Source organism: Lepidochelys kempii, chromosome 2, assembly GCF_965140285.1.
Source record: "Lepidochelys kempii isolate rLepKem1 chromosome 2, rLepKem1.hap1, whole genome shotgun sequence".
NCBI classification, from domain to species: domain Eukaryota; kingdom Metazoa; phylum Chordata; order Testudines; family Cheloniidae; genus Lepidochelys; species Lepidochelys kempii.
Genome location: NC_136381.1, coordinates 122,442,932 through 122,465,315, shown reverse-complemented (window position 1 = coordinate 122,465,315; position 22,384 = coordinate 122,442,932). Strand labels below are relative to the sequence as shown.

General features: G+C 44.2%; 1 protein-coding gene across 2 annotated transcripts in view; it reads left to right on the top strand.

Moving 5' to 3' along the window:
• Positions 1-4,659: 4,659 nt before the first annotated feature.
• The window catches only part of ZCCHC2 (zinc finger CCHC-type containing 2), a 73,050-nt gene continuing 55,325 nt past the window's right edge, over positions 4,660-22,384 (top strand). For both annotated transcript variants that reach the window (XM_073332222.2, XM_073332221.2), the window contains exons 1-2: positions 4,660-5,745; positions 18,800-18,908. In XM_073332222.2, the coding sequence (XP_073188323.1) occupies positions 4,915-5,745; positions 18,800-18,908 (940 nt within the window). In that variant the 5' untranslated portion in view covers positions 4,660-4,914. The remainder of the gene's footprint in view (positions 5,746-18,799; positions 18,909-22,384) is intronic.

Genomic DNA, 22,384 nt, shown 5'->3' with positions numbered 1-22,384 from the left:
TTCTTATTCTCTTCCTCTTCCTCAAACTTGGTTTCTCTCTCTTTTTCCATTTCTGTGGTTTTCTGCTTTTCCTTAAGTGCTACATTTTAAAACAGAACCCAATAACAATTTGGGATACTCCTGGACTAAGAGAGGCTGGGGTAATCAATGGAATGTGAGCATGTTTAAAGTTAAGCACATCTGTCCTGAACAGGGAGGGATTTAAACACATGCTTAAGTGCTTTCCCAAATCAGGGACGATGGGTGTGTCCACACAGCATATAGCAGTGAGCTGCCCAGCCTGGGTCGACAGACTCAGACTCGCAGGGATCACGCCAGCTCTCTAAAAATAGTTTGGATGTCTCAGCTTGGGCTGGAGCTTGGGCTCTGAAGCCCATCCCCCTCCCTACGCTTCGGCGCTCAAGCCACAGCTTCAAAGTGCTGTCTGTACATCTCTTTTTAGTGTGCTAACACAAGCCCCACTACTTCAACTCTGTCAGCCTGGGCTGGGAGGCTCATTGCCACAAGCTGTGTACGCGCACCCGAAATGACTAATGACCAGCTATCCAGTCCACCATGTATATATGTAGTTCATCATCTAGTAGTAGATTTATGAATGGGTAAGTTTTGGGTGAATCGTCTCGCCACCCCACACCCTCACGCCCGCCCCCCCCCCAAAGTGTTTTACTACTTTTCCCATCAAATTGTTGTGTTTGGAATTGTCATACCTCAGGTTCATATTGTATCTTATTAATTATTGAGGTATCAAAGATTTATTTCTATACTGAAGTACTTATTTCTACTAGTTATATAAATGTGGGCCTGATCCTGCAGTTTTCACTCGGGCAAAACACCCACTGAAGTTATTAAGCGGTGAGTTCAGGCCCTGTTTTTGCCTTATTATTTCTAATTTGGCACATCATGCTATGTTCTGTAATGTTTTTTTAAATCATCACACTGAAAATATGAGAACCAAAAATGTAAACACTACATTGTATATAAATAATCACATCAGCCTAAATTTTTAAGTGATCTAATAAAATTCCAGAACAATGATTTCACAATGACAACATAAGGAAATTACCATAGTGTTATGGTACCTGGATTGACTAAAGAATATATTTGTTGGACCCAAGCTCTGGGTCTGGCCAAGCTCTTATCAATGTAGAACCTAAGAGGGAGAGGGATACAAAGCACCTATATACCACCTTTAAACCCTACTCAACTCCCAGATCCTGGAACCAGTCAAAGAGCTGTTCTTCCACCAAGAGATCATACCGCAGTGCCCTGTTCATTTCCGCTTCTCTGCTACATCCCTTATATCAAGAGCAGCTGCAAGGGTGGCTGCCACAGGGCTGCTGATACCAGCTCTGTCACTGGAGCATTCCCCTATGTAATGGGAACTCTTCAGCTAGCCACTTAGGTTAGCATTAAGTCCACTTTTCACCACTGGACTGGGCCAAAGCTGTCAGGATATATCTTTGACTATACAGAATACAAAAGTTTGTTTTCTATAAAGTGAAATGAACCTATTTGCCTAGTAAATATAATAGAGAGATACTTTGGCTTATAACTAACACTCAGCTCTGAACAAATATTCTGTGGCAAGTCTGAATGATGTTTATAAAATTACTGTAATTTGCATGACATTTACTTAGGTGTTTAATAAATAAGTTCTTTCATTATTGCAGGATAAGCTTCTGCAAGGATAAATAAGGCTTTTTAATATTAGCATTCTATACTTTGTAATTATAAGCAGTTTGAGGGTGCTGTTTTGCATCCTTCCAATTAAAATATATTATATTCTTCACTATGTTGTTTTGCAAGTCAAGGATTTAATTTTGTTCTCACTTACAATTACACCAGTTTTACCACCAGTATGTGGAAACAGAAGCAGGAGCTTTTTAGACCAGGGTTTCTCAACCCATGGGTCAGGACTCAAAATTGAGTAGCCAGAATGTTTCAAATGTTTCATGGCAGCTCCTGTTCCACAGTCTCCTTGCTCCAGGCACTGCAAGAGTTGAGGTCCCAGCCAGCAACACTCAGGTTTGGCTCAGCTGTCATGATGACAAGAGTCTGGGTAGACCAAATTTGAGTGAGTGGCACTGCAACTCCATGAGCCAGGTCACAACTTCACCCACACAAATTTGGTCTAGTCAGGAGTGCGGGGCCAAACCTGAGTAGCACTATAACCCTGGAGGTTGCAATGCCCAGAGTGGAAAGCAAAGCTCAGCCAGCCCCACAGCACAGGAACTGCCCCTGGGGGGTGAGTGCCAGGCAGGACCCAACCCTAACCACAGGGCAGGATCTGACTGAAAGCACCCCAGGGCAGGGCCAGCAGGGCAGCAGGGATGGAACATCATCTCCACCCCTGACTCATCTCAACAGGCCACCCATCCTGTCTGGGTTGGGTGGGTCACAATCAAAAAATCGGAGTGGGGAGGCACGTGACCCCCCAACCCCATGCCTCCCCATTTGTTGCCTCTGGTAGGGGGTGCAAATAATGCTTGCTCATCCCAGGTGCTAAAATGTCTAGTTATGGCTCTGCCCCAGGGCCTCCACCGCCAGAGTATTTACTGGGTCGTGACAGGCCATAAATATTTACAAATAGGTACAGAGCCAAAAAAAGGTTGAGAACCACTGTTTTAGACAACACAAAGTACTGCCTGATCTTACATAAAAACACTGAATTATAATATTTGGCAATAACAGATGGGAACAATATAATGGCTTTTATTTTAGTCTGATTTTCCTTGTTTATTTAAAGCATATTCTTCAGGTTTTTTACCATGATTTTATACTGTAGTATAAAATATAAAATAATTTGCCATTAGAACTTGTCCCCACATGACATTAAGGCCAAGAGCTCAGTAAGATTTTTTAAAAAGGATTAGGCATTTTTAATAAGTAATAGATTGAATTACATTAGCTATGACACATTTTATAAAGGATATAAACAACTGTGCTTCTGAACCTAGCAATGTTCTGTTCTCTGAATGGATAGATGTTCATACCCCAATCCTTTAAACTACTCCATGCAGATGAACTCCTGTGCCGGGGCAGAGCCCCACTAAAGTCAATGTGAAACTCCAGGTGGGCCCAAGAATCTTTTTCTGTAATAAGAGCTACCACACATAGAGTTAATCAGGGATAGCTAATCAGGAATAATGTCATGTGTAGTCATGTTTCGTATTGGGCATTATACTAATACTTTGCACTTCTACAGAGTCTTTCAGACAAAGATATCATAGGGTTTTAAAACAAATGATTATGCTTCAATTAACTAACGCCTCTGAGCAGCAGGTGTGTAATGAAGAATCACAAAGCAAAACCTCTTTGGATTTCCTTAACAAATACTCAACTTTTATTTAAAAATGAAATGGTTTACAAGGGATGCCGAAGATCAAACAGTAGTGTAACCAGCTTCCTAAAAGCTACTCTCCTCCACTGCTTTCAAGCTGTGCTGCTCAGTCTGCAGTGTGAGTAATTAAATGCAGGTGCGGACCAGGATATTAGCTGTACCAATGCATCATCTCCCTGTCTGTTTCCTGGTGCTTCTACCAGTAGGAGTACCTGATGCAATAACGGTTAGATTCACAGAGGGACTAATGTGTTACAACACTCAGAGTGGCAGTGCCTAACTTTTGGGTAGCTTGCCATGCAATGGAAACCGTATCCCTGAGTCAGGTGCTTCAGCTTTCTAAACAATGCTTAGGGAGAGCTGAGCATTTAAAAATGGGATCCACAAAAGCAAGGCAGCAAGCTGAGTGAGGAGTCGCATAAGCTAGTCAATAGGAAATGCTGAGAAGAAGGATGTGACCTAAATCCCCCACCCCTCTTAGGGAGCCTATCTCTGCTTGGGATTCTCAGCCATGACCCCTTTCTAGGAGTTAAGGCCCAGATCCTCAACAGTATTTCAGCTCCTAACTCCCTTTGAAATCAATATGCTTAAATACCAGGGGATCTGGGCCTAGGTGCCTAAACTGTTGGGGGAGAAAGGCAGGGCTTGAGGACTCCTTTATAGTCCTTAGCCCGGGGGAGGGGTAGGAGAGGCCAGTTCAGTTTCAGCCTCTGCCTCCTGAGAAGGGATTTGAAGGTAGGTCTCCCCCACTCAGGTGTGCCCCCTCCCCTAGAGAGCCGTCCTCACACTCCTATGGCCCAAAGCATATTGAACCACGGTGGAAGGGAACAGCAGCGATGCTGAAATACGATGGTTGATTGTTATTAGCCCCATTTACAGAGGGCTGGCATGAAGCAGAGCGGTTCAGCGTGCACTCAAAAAATCAGGTACAGAGCCCGGAATTGAGGCCAGGAGCGTTGTCCCCCAGAGGCACACAGCTGAGGCTCCTCTCCCCAGGCAGCCTGGGGTTATTGCATGCCAAAAACAGGCTTCCTGGCTACGGCTGGGGTTTCATGCTCTGTTCTGTAACACACCCCAGCGCGCAGCAGGGACAGGGCTGGAGCAGCCGTGTGACCCGCCCGCCCCACCAGCGGGCTGCAGCGAGACCCTTCCCCGCCCTCTTTCACCCTAAACACGGGGCCTGTTTAGGACCCAGCGGAAGCCGGGCGCGGGAGGTCGTAGAAAGGAACGGACTGACGTAAGCGGCAGGGCCACCAAGCTGCCCGCTGATAGGCTAATACGGGGCGTTCCGAGCTTCTCCCCGCCCCTCCAGCCTCCAGGCCGCGTTCAGTCCGCGCCGGCGAGTGGCGGAGAAAAGAGCGTCCGGGCCTCGCGCCGCGCACGCACTGAGGCGGGGGCGCGCTGGGAACCGACACGATCCGCCCCGGAGCCGCCGGCGGCGGCGGAACCCTCCCCCCTCCCGCGCCGCGCGGCCAGGGCAGCAGCATGCGCGGCTCCCCCGGGCGCGCCCGCCGCTGAGCCCCGCCCGCCGCCGCCGGGGCCTCTCGGATGCTCGAGGCCCCTCCGGGCTGAGGATGCTGAAGATGAAGCTGCCGCTGAAACAGACGAGCCACCGGGCGGAGGAGGCGGCGGGGATGGGGCTGAAGGAGCCGGGTAACCGGGACTGTCACCTCCAGCTGCAGCAGGTGCCCCGGCCGCCTCCCCGAGGCGGGGCGTCGGCGGGGTGCGGGCGGGAGCGCCCCAACCAGCTGCCTGGCTTGGGCCCGGGCCCTGGGCCGCCGCCGGCTCCTGCCGCGGGCGTGGCGGCCGCCCGCACGGACAAGGAGACGGTGTACGAGTGGTTCGGCCTAGTGCTGGGCTCGGCGCAGCGGCTGGAGTTCATGGTGGGGCTGCTGGACTTGTGCAACCCGCTGGAGCTGCGCTTCCTGGGCTCCTGCCTGGAGGACCTGGCCCGCAAGGACTACCACTGCCTGCGCGACGCCGAGGCCAAGGCCAACGGGCTCAGCGACCCCGGGCAGCTCGGAGACTTCCGAGACCCGGCCGTGCGCTCCAAGCTCATCGTCTACCTGGCGCTGCTGGGCTCCGAGAACCGAGAGGCCGCCGGCCGCCTCCACTGCCTGCTGCCCCAGGTGGGCTCTGTCCTGAAGAGCTGCGGGGCTCGGGTGCGGGAGGAGGATGGGCCCGAGGAAGACATGGAAGGGCCTGGAGAAAACGGCCAGGCCCTCCCTGTTGAGAGCCTGGGCTTCGGGGCGCAGGAGGAGCTACTGTTGCTGTTCACTATGGCTTCTCTGCACCCCGCCTTTTCCTTCCACCAGCGGGTCACCCTGAGGGAGCATCTGGAGCGGCTGCGGAGGGCCCTCTGTGGGGACCAGGAGGAGGATGCTGCCTTCGGCCCTGCAGCTCAGGTACCAAAACTCCCACCCCAGTTTCCAGGCAGCGTCCTATCCCCCCTTCCCATGTGCTGTCTTGGGCTCTCCTCTCCCTTTTGCCATCATCCCAGATAGTAAAGTTGCTTCTTCTCCCATCCTAACCCCCATGCTGCTATGTGGGAGGCTGCTGCTGTAGGAATTTCCCCTTGTGACATAATAATGCCCGAAGGTGGTTCTGGGAGGAAAGGGGATTCTCCCTGGTAGTTGTGTTCAGTGCTGACTGCAGCCTATACTAACAGGGTGCAAAACAGCACTGGTGCAGTCCAGTGGGCTCTTTATACACCCCTGGAGTATAAGTCACCACCATAAATTATACTTATGATCCACTTAAACTGTGGCTAATAACATCTAAACCTCTGGCCCCCTTTTGAAAAGGTTACTGCTAGAAGAGATTGCAGATAGGCTCTAGTGATATGTCCAGTATGTTGTAGAAACTGATTGTCCAAATGCCAGTGTGAATGTTGGCAAGAGATGTGGCTTTTTAGTGGGACAGTGGGTTCTGTGTTGGACTCGGACACTTGAATTTACAGGGATCGGGGTATAAAGCCATGTCTATGTTGGAGACTATGCAGGTATAGCTATGCTGGGACAACACCGTAGTGTAGATGCATCTTATGCCCATGGAAGGAGTTTTTTCTGTCAGTGTAGGAACACCATCTTCCCAAAGAAAATTGTGTACATTGACAGAAGTAGTTTTGCCATGACATAGCTGCATCTACCCTAGGGGTTATGTTAGCATGGCTATGTCAATCGGGGTTGTGGTTTTTTCACACTCCTGACTGAGTTAATTATGTCAACCTAAATTATAGACCAAGCCTAAGACTGGCCTCCAAACAGCAACATTCTGTAAGTTACATTATGAGTGGATAGTGGTCGTTTTACTATGTGAGCAAATGAAAATGTCAAAACTAGAATTTGTGTTCAAAGTGGACAGCTTAATGTCCTAGATGGGACACTTGTTGCTGCATTGATGGTTATGCATGGTAATAAAAGACTTTCACTTAATGGCACAAGTCCTCTTTCCATAAGAATCAGCTGTCAAACTCAGAATTTCACTAGGTAGCCTTAATTTATGCTCTGTGTTCTTGAATGCTTTTTAAAACTTTTGTAACAATTTCCCCTTATTGATTTGACAGTACCATCTTTTTATGGGTCTACAGCTTTTAGTCTCCAGATGGCTCCTTGCTTAAGAGGAACAAAGGGTGTGGGTAGTTTATCTTTGCAACATGTTCCATGTATAGAAATGATCTTATGTTAGGTTTTTCTCTGTAGGAGTAACGAAATATTAGTGTTTCATGACTACCTACAACACCATCGATATGCAGCCACCTGTGGGATGGGATAAGAAGGCAGCAGTCAGGCAAAAAACTTTCATGGCATGCTGAATAAAAGAATAAGCAGGACACCAAGGCCAACTCTTATGCAGTGTGTCTTAGGATATTTAAGAACCAGATGGGCATCAATTTTTAAGATTTCATACATCTTAAGTAAACACTCAACTGTGGCTTTAAATTATTCAGTTGGCAGGTCAGCAGCGGAGAGTGGATGTTCTGATGCTGACATCTTAATAATGAATTCACGTGAGCTGTAAAATAAAGTAGGGAAGATGAGATTTGTCTTATTTTGGCCAATTCATTTGCATCAAGTCTAGCTATAACAAAGACTTGCCAGGATTCACTATGTGGGGGGAGAGGGTTATGGTAAGTTAGCTGACAACTCTTTCTGTTGGGTGTGAAATGCTGGTAAGTAGACCTACTTTTCCCAATAGAAATTAGAAGATAGTAAACAGTTATGACTAGGTGAAGTGCCACAGATAGCACTAGAGGCTTAACCAGAGCATTGTTAGGATTCTTATTGACAATGGCCCAGGTCCACAACAGTGCCTAGGCACCTAAACCGTGGACTAGGGTGCCCAAGTTCCAGTATCGGCTCCACATCTACAAAACTCCTGGCAAACCATGTAGGTGCTTGTGTTTCTGCCACTGGGCATGCATGCTGTTCCCGCCCTCTGAATGTCCAGGTGCCTGTCTCCCAGCCTGTGCCCCAGAGTGATTCACAAACCTGGGGAAGATAGGGGTGTTTGCTGGCCTGAGCAGTTTGTGGGACTTGATCCAGTAGGCATGCTTGAGGCTGCCTAGCAGATTGGATCTCATGCAAAATGTGGCCACCGGAGAAGGTGATATTGGTGATGCCCACCTTTATAACTCTTAGTTCAGTGGTTAGACACTCAGCTGAGATGTGGGAGACCCAGATTCAATTTCTCCCTCTGTTGTAGGGGGTGAGAGTATTTGAACAGGGATCTCCTGTGTCTGAGTGCTCTAACCACTGAGCTTTGGGATAGTTGTGGGGCTCCCTCAGTCTTCCTTCTGTTTATCCACTGTGGAACTGCTCCAAGAATGAGATTGATTAGAGCATAGGGACTTGGCCCTGGGTCTCCCATCTCCGAGATGGATGCCCTAATCACAGGTGTAGTCACTTGACTCGTGTGCTCTGTTTAATATTAAAGTTTTTATCCATATTAGATCCTTTGGGCCAGAGAGAGGGAGAATTCATTGTATAGGGACCTGGGTACTTAACTTGGCTTTGTGGATCGCTGTGTTCACATGATTTTCTTGGGCCTTAGATGCTGTGATGCTCAGCATTGTAATGTTCAAGTCCTGTTGTGGAGTGTACCCATAGAAGCTATTCTGTATAATAGTGTAGCTTAAAAGCTGTAGTTAAAAAGCCCCCACTTTGTTTGCATAGTCTATTCACATAAACCGTGCTATGTAGAATGCACTGATAGCCAAATCCGCTTGGCTCACCCTACGGGTCACTTTCTTTAGCCTACACAGAATTGAAGTTCTGCATCACCTTTCCCCCCAGTTTTTATTATAATCATATACCACAGAGCACTTCCTGGGATTGCCTGGCTGGGAAAAGTGGGTGGATGGTCCTTGCCTAAAAATGCTGTCGGTTCCCAATCAAATAGCTTGCAGTTAAACCAGGGAAGGCAGTGTGGTTGGAGACATGGGTCTGCCATTGATTTGCTGTGTGGCCTTGAGCGAGTAACTTGACCTGTAGGTCCCAATTTACAAATGGGAGGTAAATACCCTTCCTATCTCACAAGGGAGTCATAGGTTTGTCTGGTTTCAGAGTAGCAGCTGTGTTAGTCTGTATTGGCAAAAAGAAAAGGAGTACTTGTGGCACCTTAGAGACTAACCAATTTATTTGAGCATAAGCTTTTGTGAGCTGCAGCTCACTTCACCTCTTCTAGTAGGAGAGGTGCTAATTAGTGAAAATGTAAGGGAACATGTGCATGCTTGGTTTTATAAGCTCCTGGAGGTAGTGTTTCCAGTAGTTTGTGCAGGGAGTTTCTAGAGTGTTAGTTCCTGCCAGTTAGTTCCACTGCTGCAGTCATTCAGCTTGTCAGTTACACGTGGGAGCCCCAGTGGCAGGTGTTTTACCTCTGATCCTTTATCCTAGTGGTGGAAAGCTACAACCATGACCCGTCCAAAACTACTTTTCCCTAGGACTACCGGGGTAGACGTCTCTGGGGGGCGGGAAGGCCTAGTAGTACCAGAGTGGAGAAGTGTAGACGCTTCAGTTGCCACACAGTGGGAGGACCTGCCAAGGGACAGGATCGCTGCTGTCTGAGGAGACGTGCTGGGAGGAGCCCGATCTTCGCCACCCGGCTGCCCTAGAGGCCCTGCCTCTGGGGGAGGGGAAGGACCTTTTAGATGCGGGGAGGGAGGTGACATGGGGGAAGTGCTTCCTTCTCCTGTGCGTGGAGGGGACACCCTTTTGCCCCCGTGTTTCTGTGGAGGAGACTCGCACTGCCCTGTCGCCTTGGTGGGGGGGCAGAGAGAGTAAATCGGTCATTGTGCCTTCCCGCCCCGATTCAAAATGGCGGCTGCGGAACCGACCCTCCCTGTCACGTGACTTCGGGCCTGCCCTGGGGGCGGAGTCTCCATTCATTACATAACGAATGTGACGGGTCTGGTTAATTCTGACGGGCCCCGGCGTCTCGCGCGCTTGCAGTTTGCGCGCTGCTGGGATGTGGGAGGGAGCGGTGAAAACCCTGCAGCAGAGGGCGCCGGCCGTTGGGATTGGGGCACGCGACCAGCCAATAGGAGGGCGCAGTGTCCGCGCGTGCAGGTCGGTTTTTCGGAGTGAGGAGAGCGACGATAAATCGCGAGGCGGGGACAAGATGTAAGGGGAGTTCGCGAGCGTAAAGACGATGACCTGCCCCGCCCCCTCCAAGGACTGCGTCAGAGACTGGAGCCGGTGGGGCGAGGGGCGGGCAGAGATTTTCCTCAGCCGCCCTCAGCTCTGCGCTCCTTTGTCGCCGGCCTCTCCCCTGAGTCCCGCGTGTCACCGTCGCGCCCCGCTGGCGTAGAGGGACACAGCCCTGCAGCAGGGCCCGCGTCTAAAGCGCTGATCCCGCCCGATCCAGCTGCCGGGCTGTGTACAGCAAGTGCAACGGGGTCTGTTCCCTTTGTCTCCCAAGCGCCTTGTCCCGCCCGCCCTGAGTTGTCTCCCTCGGCCACCTCCGTGTGTGCAGAGCCCTGTCAGGATAGCAGGCTGCAGCCTCTCCTAACCTGGCTCATGCTCACTGGTATCTAAGCATAGAAATACAGACAGGGACAACCCACGGACAGCCCCCAAGGACTAGAGTAGAAACCTCCACTGTTCAAAAAAGAATCAAATTTTGCTGTCCTAATAACAGGTTTTGAAATGAAACCTTGTATTTAGGGTTGGCAGAATTAAATTTTTATCTTTCTGTCGTTTTGAGGGGTAATATCAACACTTGAAAGCATTTTTTGATTATCATTTTATATTTTCACAATTGCAGGAAATTATGGGTGATCAGACAATTATGTAATCACTGTAGACATTCAAACAGTTAGTTTTGTTACTATAAACACATTGTCAGCATCACATGTCAAAATCTAAAAGTATATATCCTTGTCAAACATCAGTATTACTGAGGATCTTGCTTTGAGAGGTACCTTTAACATGCAGTACAATGAAAGTACTTTGCTCATTCTGTTCTTTTCTGTGAAGGTTCTTTTACTTTATACCTCACTTTTTACATTTGCCAATGAAGAAAGCAAGGGATAACTTTGCACTGCAAAATTAGCCCATAGAAATCACTGCCATAGATAGCTGAGTAGGTGAGCAGAGTTTTAAAAAAATTGGTATATTTAGAAAATATATTCATCATTATCCCTGTAAGCCTGTCGTCTTCTTATTAGAAGCCAAAAATAAAATTATTAAAACCTCCTATATGTTAATCTTGTAATAAAATCAGTTTTACTGGCAAATAGGACAAATGGTAGTGAGAACTTATCACATATATGTACTGTGCCAACCAGCTTTTAAGAACAAGATGGATAGATCAGTCCTCACGTTTCTTGACTACCATTTACAGCTTGAGATGAGACTAGCTCATCAACGTTCTTTCTTACACTTGACATTTCAGGTTTTGAATAAATTAGTATAAGAAGTGAAGGCACTTCAGTCAAAAACACTTCTAATAAAAAAAAATTTCTAGTGCTTTTTGTCAGTGATCTCAAAGTGCTTCAGTCTTCAGTGTATTTATTCTCACAACAGCTTTGTGAGACAGGGAAGTGTTTATCCCCATTTTACAGCTGAGAAAATGAGGCACAGAGGCTAAGTGACTTGTTCAAAGTCCCACACACAGTTGCTGCAGGAGCAGGTAATTGGACTTGGGGCGATCTTGGTTCTAAACTAGTGCCCTAACCACTGAATAGTCTTTTCCCTTATAATGCAATAAAACAAAGCATTTACAGACTCCTGATTACTCTAGAAAAACATCTTGAAAATATTACCACCATTGGTCATGGTAGAAAACTTCAAGGTAGCACTACAGTGGGTTTACACCTATTGATTGACTTCATTTATTTGTTTGCACCAGTAAACAAGTAGTCTGGAAAAGCTGCTCTCTTGTTCTGAAATGAGTTATGGATTGGCAGCTGCCTGTCATAACAGTATATTTTTTCTATAATTGGTCATTTAGCCTGGTACTTTGATGATGCGGGCATACAATTTTACTTAATCTAACTTCTTTAGTTTCTCTTCCCATCTCTCTTTTTTTTTAAAGAAAAAATTAAACCTGCAGAACATTGACAAAAGAATTTATATGCAAGTTTCATTAAAAGGCAGAGTGGTTCGCTAAATATAAATGCATGTAATGTCGGCTAACCTGTAACACTGCAAGCATAAACATACAAGTTTACAGTAGTAATTTCATAGTTAAGATTATAATCGGATTTTATTAAATTCAACTTTGATCCCTTTTTCTCCCAACTCCTCAGAAAACCTGTTTAACTCTCTTGCATTTTGGTCTACTTCCAACTGAAACCTTACAAAGTTGAGGTTTTCATTTTGTTGGCATATTGTAATTTAAAAACTGTCTGAAAACTTGTTCTTGTTGACAGCAGCTTCTTATAAAGGTAGTAGGCATGGGGGTTATTTTTGGAATTGCATTCGTATTACATTGCAATGCGTTTGTCGTCTGAGGATTCAAGCTTAATATTGTCAGCCTTATGGCATTTGAATTCCACAGGCCTAGTCTGTGGACTTGAAAGTCTGGAAATGAACCAGTCAAGCTGAATTTGCTCTGATTTTGATTTTTTGCAGTTCGTGCCTGTAGCTATAGCAGGGATAGTCAATTATTTTTTTTGTAAAGATCCAAATTTCTTTGTCAAGGTATAGTCAACATCCAGACTCTAGAGCAAAAGGGGGGAAAAAAAGGAGAGAAAAAAAGTAAATACAAAGATTTCAAGGTCCTTTCCAAAAGCATCTGGTGGCTGGGATTTGGCCTGTGGTCCGCCTATTGACAACCTTGAGCAATAGTTTTATGAAGAGGTAGGTACGGTGTGTCTCCATGAGCAAAGAGATACAGGGCAGCTAGTCCTTTAATCATTCTCTTTCGTGATGTGCTGCTTTGGAGATCCAGAGAGTTGGAGCAGTTGAAACTGCTTCTCCCTGGATTCACAGGGTATTGAGGCTGTTGAACAAACTTGAGGATAAATAAACACACAGGCTGGATTTATGGTTGAAGCATGGGAGAGGGACTTGAGACATCTGAGTTCAGGCCAGGCTCTGCGACAGACTGTGACATGGGGCATTTAATCTCTGCCATGGTTCCCTATCTGCAAAAGGGCAATAATACTTCCTTTTTCTTGCCTGTTTAGACTATAAGCTCTTTGGGGCAAGGACTGTATTTTATGTGTACAGCATTTAATACAACAGGTTGGTTGTGTTTTCAAGGTGCTGTAATTCACACAGTCAAAAATGAATGTGTATCAGGTAATTTTTAGTAGCTGAATAAAACATTCATTTAAGAAGCTGCAAATAATGGCTTGTTTGAATGTTTTATTGCAATAAAAAAAGCTTGTCAAAAATTCAGTTAGTGTTGTGTGGAATCTCAACTCTGAATGTGTATTAATGCTCATAATCTATCCAAAAACATCTTCATCTATTTTTACAATATAGACCACAAACTCCATACTTTACATACCATTCTACAAAAACATCTATTGCTATCGCTATCATACATCAAATTGAGTAACAAAACATAGGGTTTATTTAATGGAACTTTCAACTAATCTTTGCTGTGAATTGGCCATTAAAATTAATCAAATTAATTTTAGCAAATATTGACCTATTCCTCTTCAGACAATGTTTTTTCAGGACCTAAAATGACCATTTCAGCACCTTGACGTGATCTGAAATAATTCTAACTAGCATATATGGTAAGCAGGGTTTAGTCTAGGTTCCCAAATATTTAATGAGGATTGATTAATGACAGTACTAGAGCTAAGATTGTTTAGTTAAATAGAAGTTCTTGAAAATCCTGGTACTCTGAGAGGTGCTATGATTAGCTGGCTTAAGGAACCACTTTCAGAAAATTCCTGTAAGCCAATTTGTAAACAAATAAATGAATGGCTTCTATTTACAGATTATTTTGCTTAACAAGTTACAGCAAAACACAACACCGTTTCCGTGGCTAATCTTCAGTGATTTATAAGAAAGCAAGATACTGGTGCTTAATTCCCTTAGAATCTAAGGGAGTTTTTGTTTTGAGCAAGTAAAAAAATAAACAAGCCAGTTGCCACTACACTACACGTACAGTTGATGTGTACTGCCAGACGCATCTACATAGGTACTTATCACTTGTATATCTTTCTGAAACTGGTTTAAATTGGAAGAATAGAAAGGTCAGTGTGTATTGACACTCTCTTTTTTTACATGGTTTTTGTGTAGTCTACTGACTTTACATTTCAGGCAAACTAGTTTTTTTGTTTTTGTTTTTTTCCTGGTATAGCTTCTTACATACTGGAGTGCAAAACACCATGGCTCCTTCACCATGACCCTGACTCATGTGCCTCTGGAAAAGAGCACCATTTCTGGATAATAGTCCTCAGGCTCTAAGAAGGCGCTAATGGTGTCTGTAGAGGGTAGGTTAGTACTAAACTGAATGTGGTACCCATGGGGAAACTGTACATCTTAGTAAATCGCTTTAACTATAGTAGTTTTGAGGGTATGGTGATTTTAAAAAAAACAGTAGACAGTAAAGAAGGTGAGTAGTCTGGCATGAGTTGGTCTGTTTCAACAAGGGGTAAAAAATGGAATACAAAGAGGCTGGGTAAGTGACTAGTGTAGATAGACTAATGAGAACAATATAACCTTTCCCCTCCACAAAACTTCTATTACTTCCAAAACACTAGTAAGCTAATACGATACTTGTGTTTTAAAAAAGTTCTTGTAGACAGTGTGGGGCTCTGCTGATGGACAGCAGAAAAGGTTTCACAGAGCAGTATTTGGCTATATCTCAGACCCTTGCAGCTATGGAGTTCCCATAATTAAACCATTGTCGGATATACTAAGGCCTTGTCTACACTACTGCAGTATGTCGACCTTAGTTATGCTATTCCAGCTACGTGAATAATGTAGCTGGAATCAACATAGCTTAGGTCGACTTACTGCGGTGTCTGCATAGCACTGCATTGACAAGAGATGCTCTCCCGTTGACTCTCCTTAATCTTCTTGATCCAGTGGAGTACTGGAATCGACCAGAGAGCACACTTTGTGGTCGATTTAGCGTGTCTTTGCTATACCTGCTAAATCGATCCCTGCTGCATCGATCACAGCAGCGTTGATTCCTGGTAAGTGTAGACATGGCCTCAGTTTCCTTCGTACTGGCTCAGACAGAGACCAGGTGTTTTCAATGAGGGCATAGTTGGACAGTACCTCTACCCTGACATGAGTATCTCCTCTCCTTTCGGGGTCTGGTTTTCCTACAGTGTGCCCCTAGTCGTATACAGGGTCTTAAGTCCTTTATGCTATCCGCTTATCCTTTACAAGCTCAGGTCTCTGGTAAGAGCTGTGGTGGTGACCACCTATGAGTTCAATATCTCCTGTTCCCTTTCCCCAATCCTTAAATCCCATGCTCTCTCCTATGCTGAGGTGAATTGAGAAATTGTTTTTTAGACAAGCTTCTAGCTCCACATTTCTTTTCTATTAAAGAGATGTTAAAGCATTAAAAAATCAAAACAATACAAGCTAATTCTTCAAATAGCTGTACTTTAAGAGGAAGAGAGCTAACTGTCAGATTAAGGTCTTAAGTATGCCTCATGATAGACTGTATTAAGGGAATATGTTGTAGTATATTTTGTCACAAATTGTAGTATGTGAATATCTTGGGTCTGACATGTAAGCAGAAAGCCAGTTCCTGCTCTGCTGGGTTTTTTAGGTCAATTTTAGAAAATGCTATTAAATGCAGAAAGTCCCAGCTTTCTAAAATGAATGGTGCTATAGCTTTTTTCACTCAAGCTCATGGTTTTAAAGTAACAGACTATTTTATTATAGGAAACAACAAATTAGGCAGCTCTTCCAAAACGTTAATATAGAGTCATTCTGCTGCATGCGGTCAAGCTAACTTTTGTATCTACTTTTTGTATCTGGCAAAGCATTTGGCTATAGCTTAAACAGGACCTAGTTAGTAATTTTCTGGCAGCTGCATTGATCTTCTGAAAGTTGGGTCCAGGTCTTTAGTTGGATGACAGCAAGAAGGCATTTTCACTTCTGCCAAAATGCATGCTAAAAATTGTCAGTTCAAATAGCTTGCTCAACTTCATCCATAGTTCTGGCCCTACCAATTTCACAGCTGTGAAGGACTGTGAAATAAGCTCTTCCCCATGAAATCTGATTTCCTCATTGCTGCTGGGAGCGTTCCAGTGAGGGGGCTCCTAGCTGTAAGTCTGGGATGGGGAGGGAGAGGACTTGTCCTTCCTCTGCACAGCTGCTCTAGCTTTCAGGGGGAGATCAGACCCACCTTGGAGTGCCTGCCTCCCGTCTGCTGCAGGAAGCTCTAGCCTCGGAGATTCCTGCAGCTGGAGGAGACTTGTGGAGGTGAGTCGGATATTCCCCCTGCTCCTGGGAGAGCCCCAGCCAGGAAGCTCTTAGCTGTGAGTCCCTGCTGTGGTGGGGAGGGACAGGACATGGCAGCAGGGGGGTTGGGTGGGAGGAGATCAGACCAACTTCCAGGTACCTTTTGGGTTGGGACCCCCATGGTTACAACACTGAAATTTCAGATATAAAGGGCTCAAAATGTGAAATTGACTAATTTAAAAACCCTCTGGCTGTGAAATTGATCAAAATGACTGTGAATTTGGTAGGGCTCTATCCATAGTATAACTTGCTTTTGTGGGCTTCCGTAAAGTGAACAAAAACATCATAGTTTAGTATCTGGAAACTAACAGTTCTTTGATCTGATAGAATAGTGTGAGACCAGGAATTCAAATTCTAGCACATTACCTCTTTCTGCTTTTAGTTGAAGTAGCTTGACCTCCATCAAAAGTTAGATCTGGTGTTATGTATGGCTGTCCGTTGTATCCAATAATGTCATGGCATATTTGGCAAACCACCTCCGTTTTACTGGAGTAGGGAAGAGGTCTGTTTCAAAATGCCTCTATCTATCCAAAATATTTTTATTTCTAATTGTAGAAAAATTGCAAATAGTAAAGCTGTTAAAATGCCAATTAGTTCAAATACTCCTATTGTGTTCACAATTTATTATAAACCTCTGCAGGCTGAAATTATGGGTGTTTATCAGAGGAGTGGGGTAAGGATTGCAGCTGAATGTTTAAGCATCTGTGCAAAGCATTTTCATGTTCAGAAGACAGTTTTTTTCCTATTAATAGGGATGTCATAAGTTTTAAAACAGAGGTTCCTCAGAGCCTAGTGAAGCTCACCCAAAACAGTCCAAATGCAACAATGATGCATTGGTTTAAATAAACACTGAGTTTCTGTGCCTCTTAGATTCTGTGCAAGACAGGATCAGGGATGCCTTTTGTGGCTTTAACCCACCTTTGTGCTGTTCTGATTCTGGACTGCTTAACAGCCCTTGACATTACTGACAACCATGGGGGGCCTATCTAAGTTACAGCAGCTTGTCCCTGTCTGTAGCACTGCATGGAACCTTGCTTTTGCTGTATCCCTGACATGCCTCCTGTTACAATGTGTGAATGGGTCCTTACCAGACCACTTTGTGTCTTGGGCAAATCCTCTTCTGGATGAATCTAGCGTTTTTAATACTCCTTTATACCACTGTGGTCTTTTCTGCATGCATAAAGAGGCCATGGCAGGGGGTGAACATCTTGCTCTTAGTTTTATATGCATTATGTATACAAACATTTGTAGTGGGAGATTTCATTGTCTGCCTCTGACCAAAAGTGAAGGCTGAAGGAAGCATTTCATACAATTCTGCACACCTATTTTCCCTGGCCTGTAGTACATTGAAATCTCAATATTTGAACTTGACTCTTTTGCTCTCTGCTTATCTGAAGTGGTGGTAACACACCTTAGGAGGTCTTTATTTTGACAACTGTAAATCAGCATTTCAAAGGTACTTACAGCTGATCAGTCACTCTTCTGACTTTCCTGTGTGAATGGCAATTGGAGTGCAACTCTGAATATTAATCAGTTCAGCATGTTGGGCTTCAACACAATGCGTCTTTGGTTCCCTTAAAATGTAGTCTGGAGTTGAATTCCCAGGTACCTCAATTCCAATATCTCAAAATATAAGAGAGCTATCTCAGGATTTTGTAAAAAGCTTACCCTGATAGTGGTCAACATATTTCTTTTACCAGGAGCACAACAATGTTAGTACAGTTAAGAACACTTTATATAAAAAAAAAATATTCATGTGAGAATGACCCTTCCAGAGCTTTTCTGAAGTATTTCTATTCCAGTAAGCTTCTTTTATCCAAGAACAAATTGAAAAGACAAAACGTGTATATATTGACTTCTGATGTGCATTACAACAGATGCTCAAACTTGAGTGAAATGGCCAATCTCAAACTCACTGCCCAGTCTTTCCAGATGCCATACTTGACATTTGATAGTCCCTTTGTTCAGTTCACTTGCCTTAGTTACTGTGTTACTGGAGGCATACAGGTGTTTTATCTCCTAGTTTTAGGGTGACTGGGGCAACTAAGCTGTGTACATATTTTAGTAGCAAAATCATAGCAAAGTAGTACGTGAGGGGGTTTATTGTATATGAGAGCATGTTCAGAATTAAGTGAACAAATTACTTAAGTATGCTGCTATGGTTAATGCTAATCTATCACTTACAGTAATTATTACATTTTCCAAGCTTTTCTAAGAAAGGCTAGTGATCTTGAGTGCCCAAGTTGAGACATCTTAAAGGAATCAGACTTTCAGAGGCTAGGTGGACAGCACTTTATTTAAATAAAAGTCCTTTTGAAAATGTGTTGTGTTAAGCACCCAGAAAATTGTGGTATGCTGTCACTAGTCACTTCTTAAAATCTTAGTCTTTGTCAATAGCATGTACTGTGCACCTGTAGGAAAAAATAAATTGCTTGCTTATTTGGTTGTGTTTTTCTGTTAACAGCAGACTCTCAGATTGACAAAATTTGGCCTGCATAATTTCAGGTGGTGGTGGGGTTTTGAGAATATATTGAAGGAACTTCCCCTCTATTTTTCTCCCCCCATATAGAATGACTTTTCCCATAATGACTGCATGCCAAGTAATGAGAATAGTTTGGATCACACCACACCACCTCATGATGGACTTTCGATGGCCTCTCATAGACCTCAGCGGGAAGGTATGTATAAAAAACTTCTAAACAGAATTTTATTTATTCTTTGCATGTTAAATTTAACCTGGTGTTATGGGACTCCTATGTCTTACTCTTCACTCAAATGAGGAATTGACTGGTCCCTAAATGCAGCTGCTTCTGGATCACCTTCACAGCACTCTCCCATCTGGTATGAGCAGAATGACAGGATTGTATAATTGTAGTTAGTTTCCTACTGCTTATATCAGAATGGATAGAGATTAATTGCAGGTGGGTCAAGAAAGAGGCTTACCCCTGAAGCAGAGATGGTTTATTGGGAGGAGGAATATAAACTTAACAGGAACTGACTTTATCCACAGTATTGGTTGCTATAGTGATGCAAAACATTTGTGAATTAAACTGTCGATATTGTAAAGTTGTGACTGTAGTGTTGCTTGCTTGATTCACTCTTCTTACCTAAGACTCATAGACTTTAAGGTCAGAAGGGACCATCACTATCATCTAGTATGGGGTGGCCAAACTGTGGTTCATGCCTCACCCCTCCGGCCCCCCCTGCCATTCTCCACCTACCAGACTGGGGTGGAGCTCGGGGCTTCTGCCCTGTGGTGGAGTGGTGGGTCTAGGGGCTTTTGCCCAGTGGGGTGTGGGGGTCACCTGCAGGGAGGAACCTACTAGGGCTTCAGCCCCACTCTTTTTCTGAAGCTATGAGCACTGGCAGGCACCTCGCATGGGGCTGAAGCCCCAAGCCCCAATACCCTGCTGCTAGGCAGAAGCCCTGAATAGGTGACCCCAGCTCTCGAACTTCTAAAGATTATTGCATGCAGCTCAGAGGATCAGTAAGTTTGGCCACGCCTAATCTAGTCTTGCCTCCTACACGTTGCAGGCCATGTAACCTCACCCACCCACTCCTGTAGTAGACCCATAATCTCTGGCTGAGTTACCAAAGTCCTCAAATAATGATTTAAAGACTTACAATTAGAGAATCCACCAGTTATGCTAGTTTAAACCTACGAGTGATCCATGCCCCATGCTGCAGAGGAAGGTGAAAAGCCCCAGGGTTTCTGCCAATCTGACATCGGAAAAATTCTTTCCCGACCTCAAATATGGCAGTCAATCAGACGCTGAGCCTGTGGGCAGGACTCATCAGAGAGACACCTAGGAAATAATTCTCTGTAGTAACTCAGACCCTTATCGTCTAGTGTCCCATCGCTGGCTGTTGGGGATATCTGCTGCTAGAAGTTGCAGATCAGATACATGTCATTGTAGATGGTCCCATCATACCGTCCCCTCTGTAAACTTATCAAGCTCAGTCTTGAAGCCACTTAAGTTTTTTTCCCACACTGCTCCCCTTGGAAGCCTGTTCCAGAACTTCACTCCTCTGATGGTAAGAAACCTTCATCTAAACACTCTCTCTCTCTCTCTCTCTCTATTTATCCCTCTCTATTTCTAGAGAGCAGTCCTGTCTCCTTATAGTTTTTGTTTAGTTTGGCTAATAAGTCAAGCTCTTTGAGTCTTCTCTCGTAAGGTAGGTTTCCCATTCTTTCGATCATCCTTGTGGCCCTTTTCTGCATCTGTTCCAGTTTGAATTCATTTTTCCTTAAACATGGGGGGCCAGAATTGCACAGAGTATTCCAGATCAGGTCTCACTAGTGCTTTGTATAACTTACAAATGTAGATATTTTTTTGTTTGTGGTTACATAACTGCACTCAAACAAAACTCTAAAACTTTTTAGAGCCTATAAGTCCACTCAGTCTCCTACTTGTTCAGCTAAGACAAACAAGTTTGTTTACATTTATGGGAGATGCTTCTTGTTTACAATGTCACCTGAAAGTGAGAACAGGTATTCGCATGGCACTTTTGTAGCCGCCATTGCAAGGTAAATAAGAAGTTTTACATTGTTTTATGTAGGAGTGAAGTTATGTTTACTTTGTATTCTGTTGTAATTTAAATATATCTGTAAATGTAGAAAACATCCAAAAATTTAAATAAATGGTATTCTGTTGTTTAACAGTGCGATTAAATCTGCTATTAATCATGACTATTTTTATCTTGTGATTAATGGCAATTTAATAGTTTGACAGCCCTTTTAATTTCTCTTTTAAAATTTGTTTCAAGACCTTGCATATAACTAAGGTCAAACTAACAGTTCTGTAGTATTCCGGATCACTCCCCTCTCCCCGCCTTCTTAAAAATAGGAACTATATTAACAGTTCTCTAGTCATGGGGTATGACACCCTCCCCCACTGTTTACAGATTTATTAAAAACCCTTCCTATTGGTCTTGCAATTTCATGTGCCAATTCCTTTAATATTCTTGGATGGAGATTATCTGTGCGCCTTCTCTTCCCCCCTCCCCGCACCCTCCCAGTCCCATTAAGTTGTTTGAGTTGGACTTCCTCCTAAGATGTGGTAATTTCTACTTCCATATCCTTGTTCAGTAGCCACCCTGCCACTATCCCTAAGCTCTTCATTACCCTTATTAAAAACTGAGGCAAAGTATTTGGTTTTGATGTTGGGCCATTCCTAGATTTTTAATCTCTACCTCATCCTCGGTGCTTAGTGGTCCCACTTCTTCTTTGATTGTTTTCTTCTTATATATGGCTATAGAACCTTTTACTGTTTTTAATTTCCTTTTCAAGGTCCAACACTGCTTGGCCTTTAGTCCAGTCAACTTCACTAACTAATTCCTTTTAAGTTTTCCTTTTTTAACTCAAGGACCCTAGTTGCTCATCATTTTTGTTTCTTTCCATTTGATTTAAACTGAATCAGCTCATGGTCACTTGAACCGGTGGTGTTCCCTACAATCAGCTCTTCTGTGAGGTCTTCATTACTCACCAGTACCAATCTAAAATGGTATTTCCCCGTTGTTGGTTCAGAAACTATTTGAAAAAAATCTGTCAACTATCACATCCAGGAAAATCTGGGCCCTACTATTATTAGTAGCACTGGCCCTCCGATCTATATCTGGGAAGTTAATCTTCGATAATCACACAATTCTCAGTACTATTTATTTCATTAAAAATGTTAGAGGTCTCTATGTACAAATCGGATCCTAGGAGTCTGTTTCATACCCAAGTACTATCCTTGTGGAAGCTTTGGTAGCTTTCTTCCCCAAAGTGATTTTGACCCAAACAGACTGTCTTATTCATTTCATCATTTTCTAATTTTTTTACGGTCTACCTCATCATTAATATACAATGCTACTCCTTCACCTTTGCCTTTATATCTATCTTTCCTGAACAGCACATACTCTTCAATACTTGTACTCTAGTCCTGACTACCATTCCACCATGTTTCTTATCCTTATGATACTTGGTGTCATTTCCTGCACCAGTAGTTCTAGTTCCTGTTTTGCACTCTAGGCTCCGTGTGTGGTGTACAAACATCATGCTTGTTTCTGTTTGACTTCGCCCAGATTCCTCACGCAGTTGGGTACGGTCATTCTACTGCCAGTATTGCTTCACTTCACTGCATTGGCACTAAGAGTCAGGTATCTTTCCTCT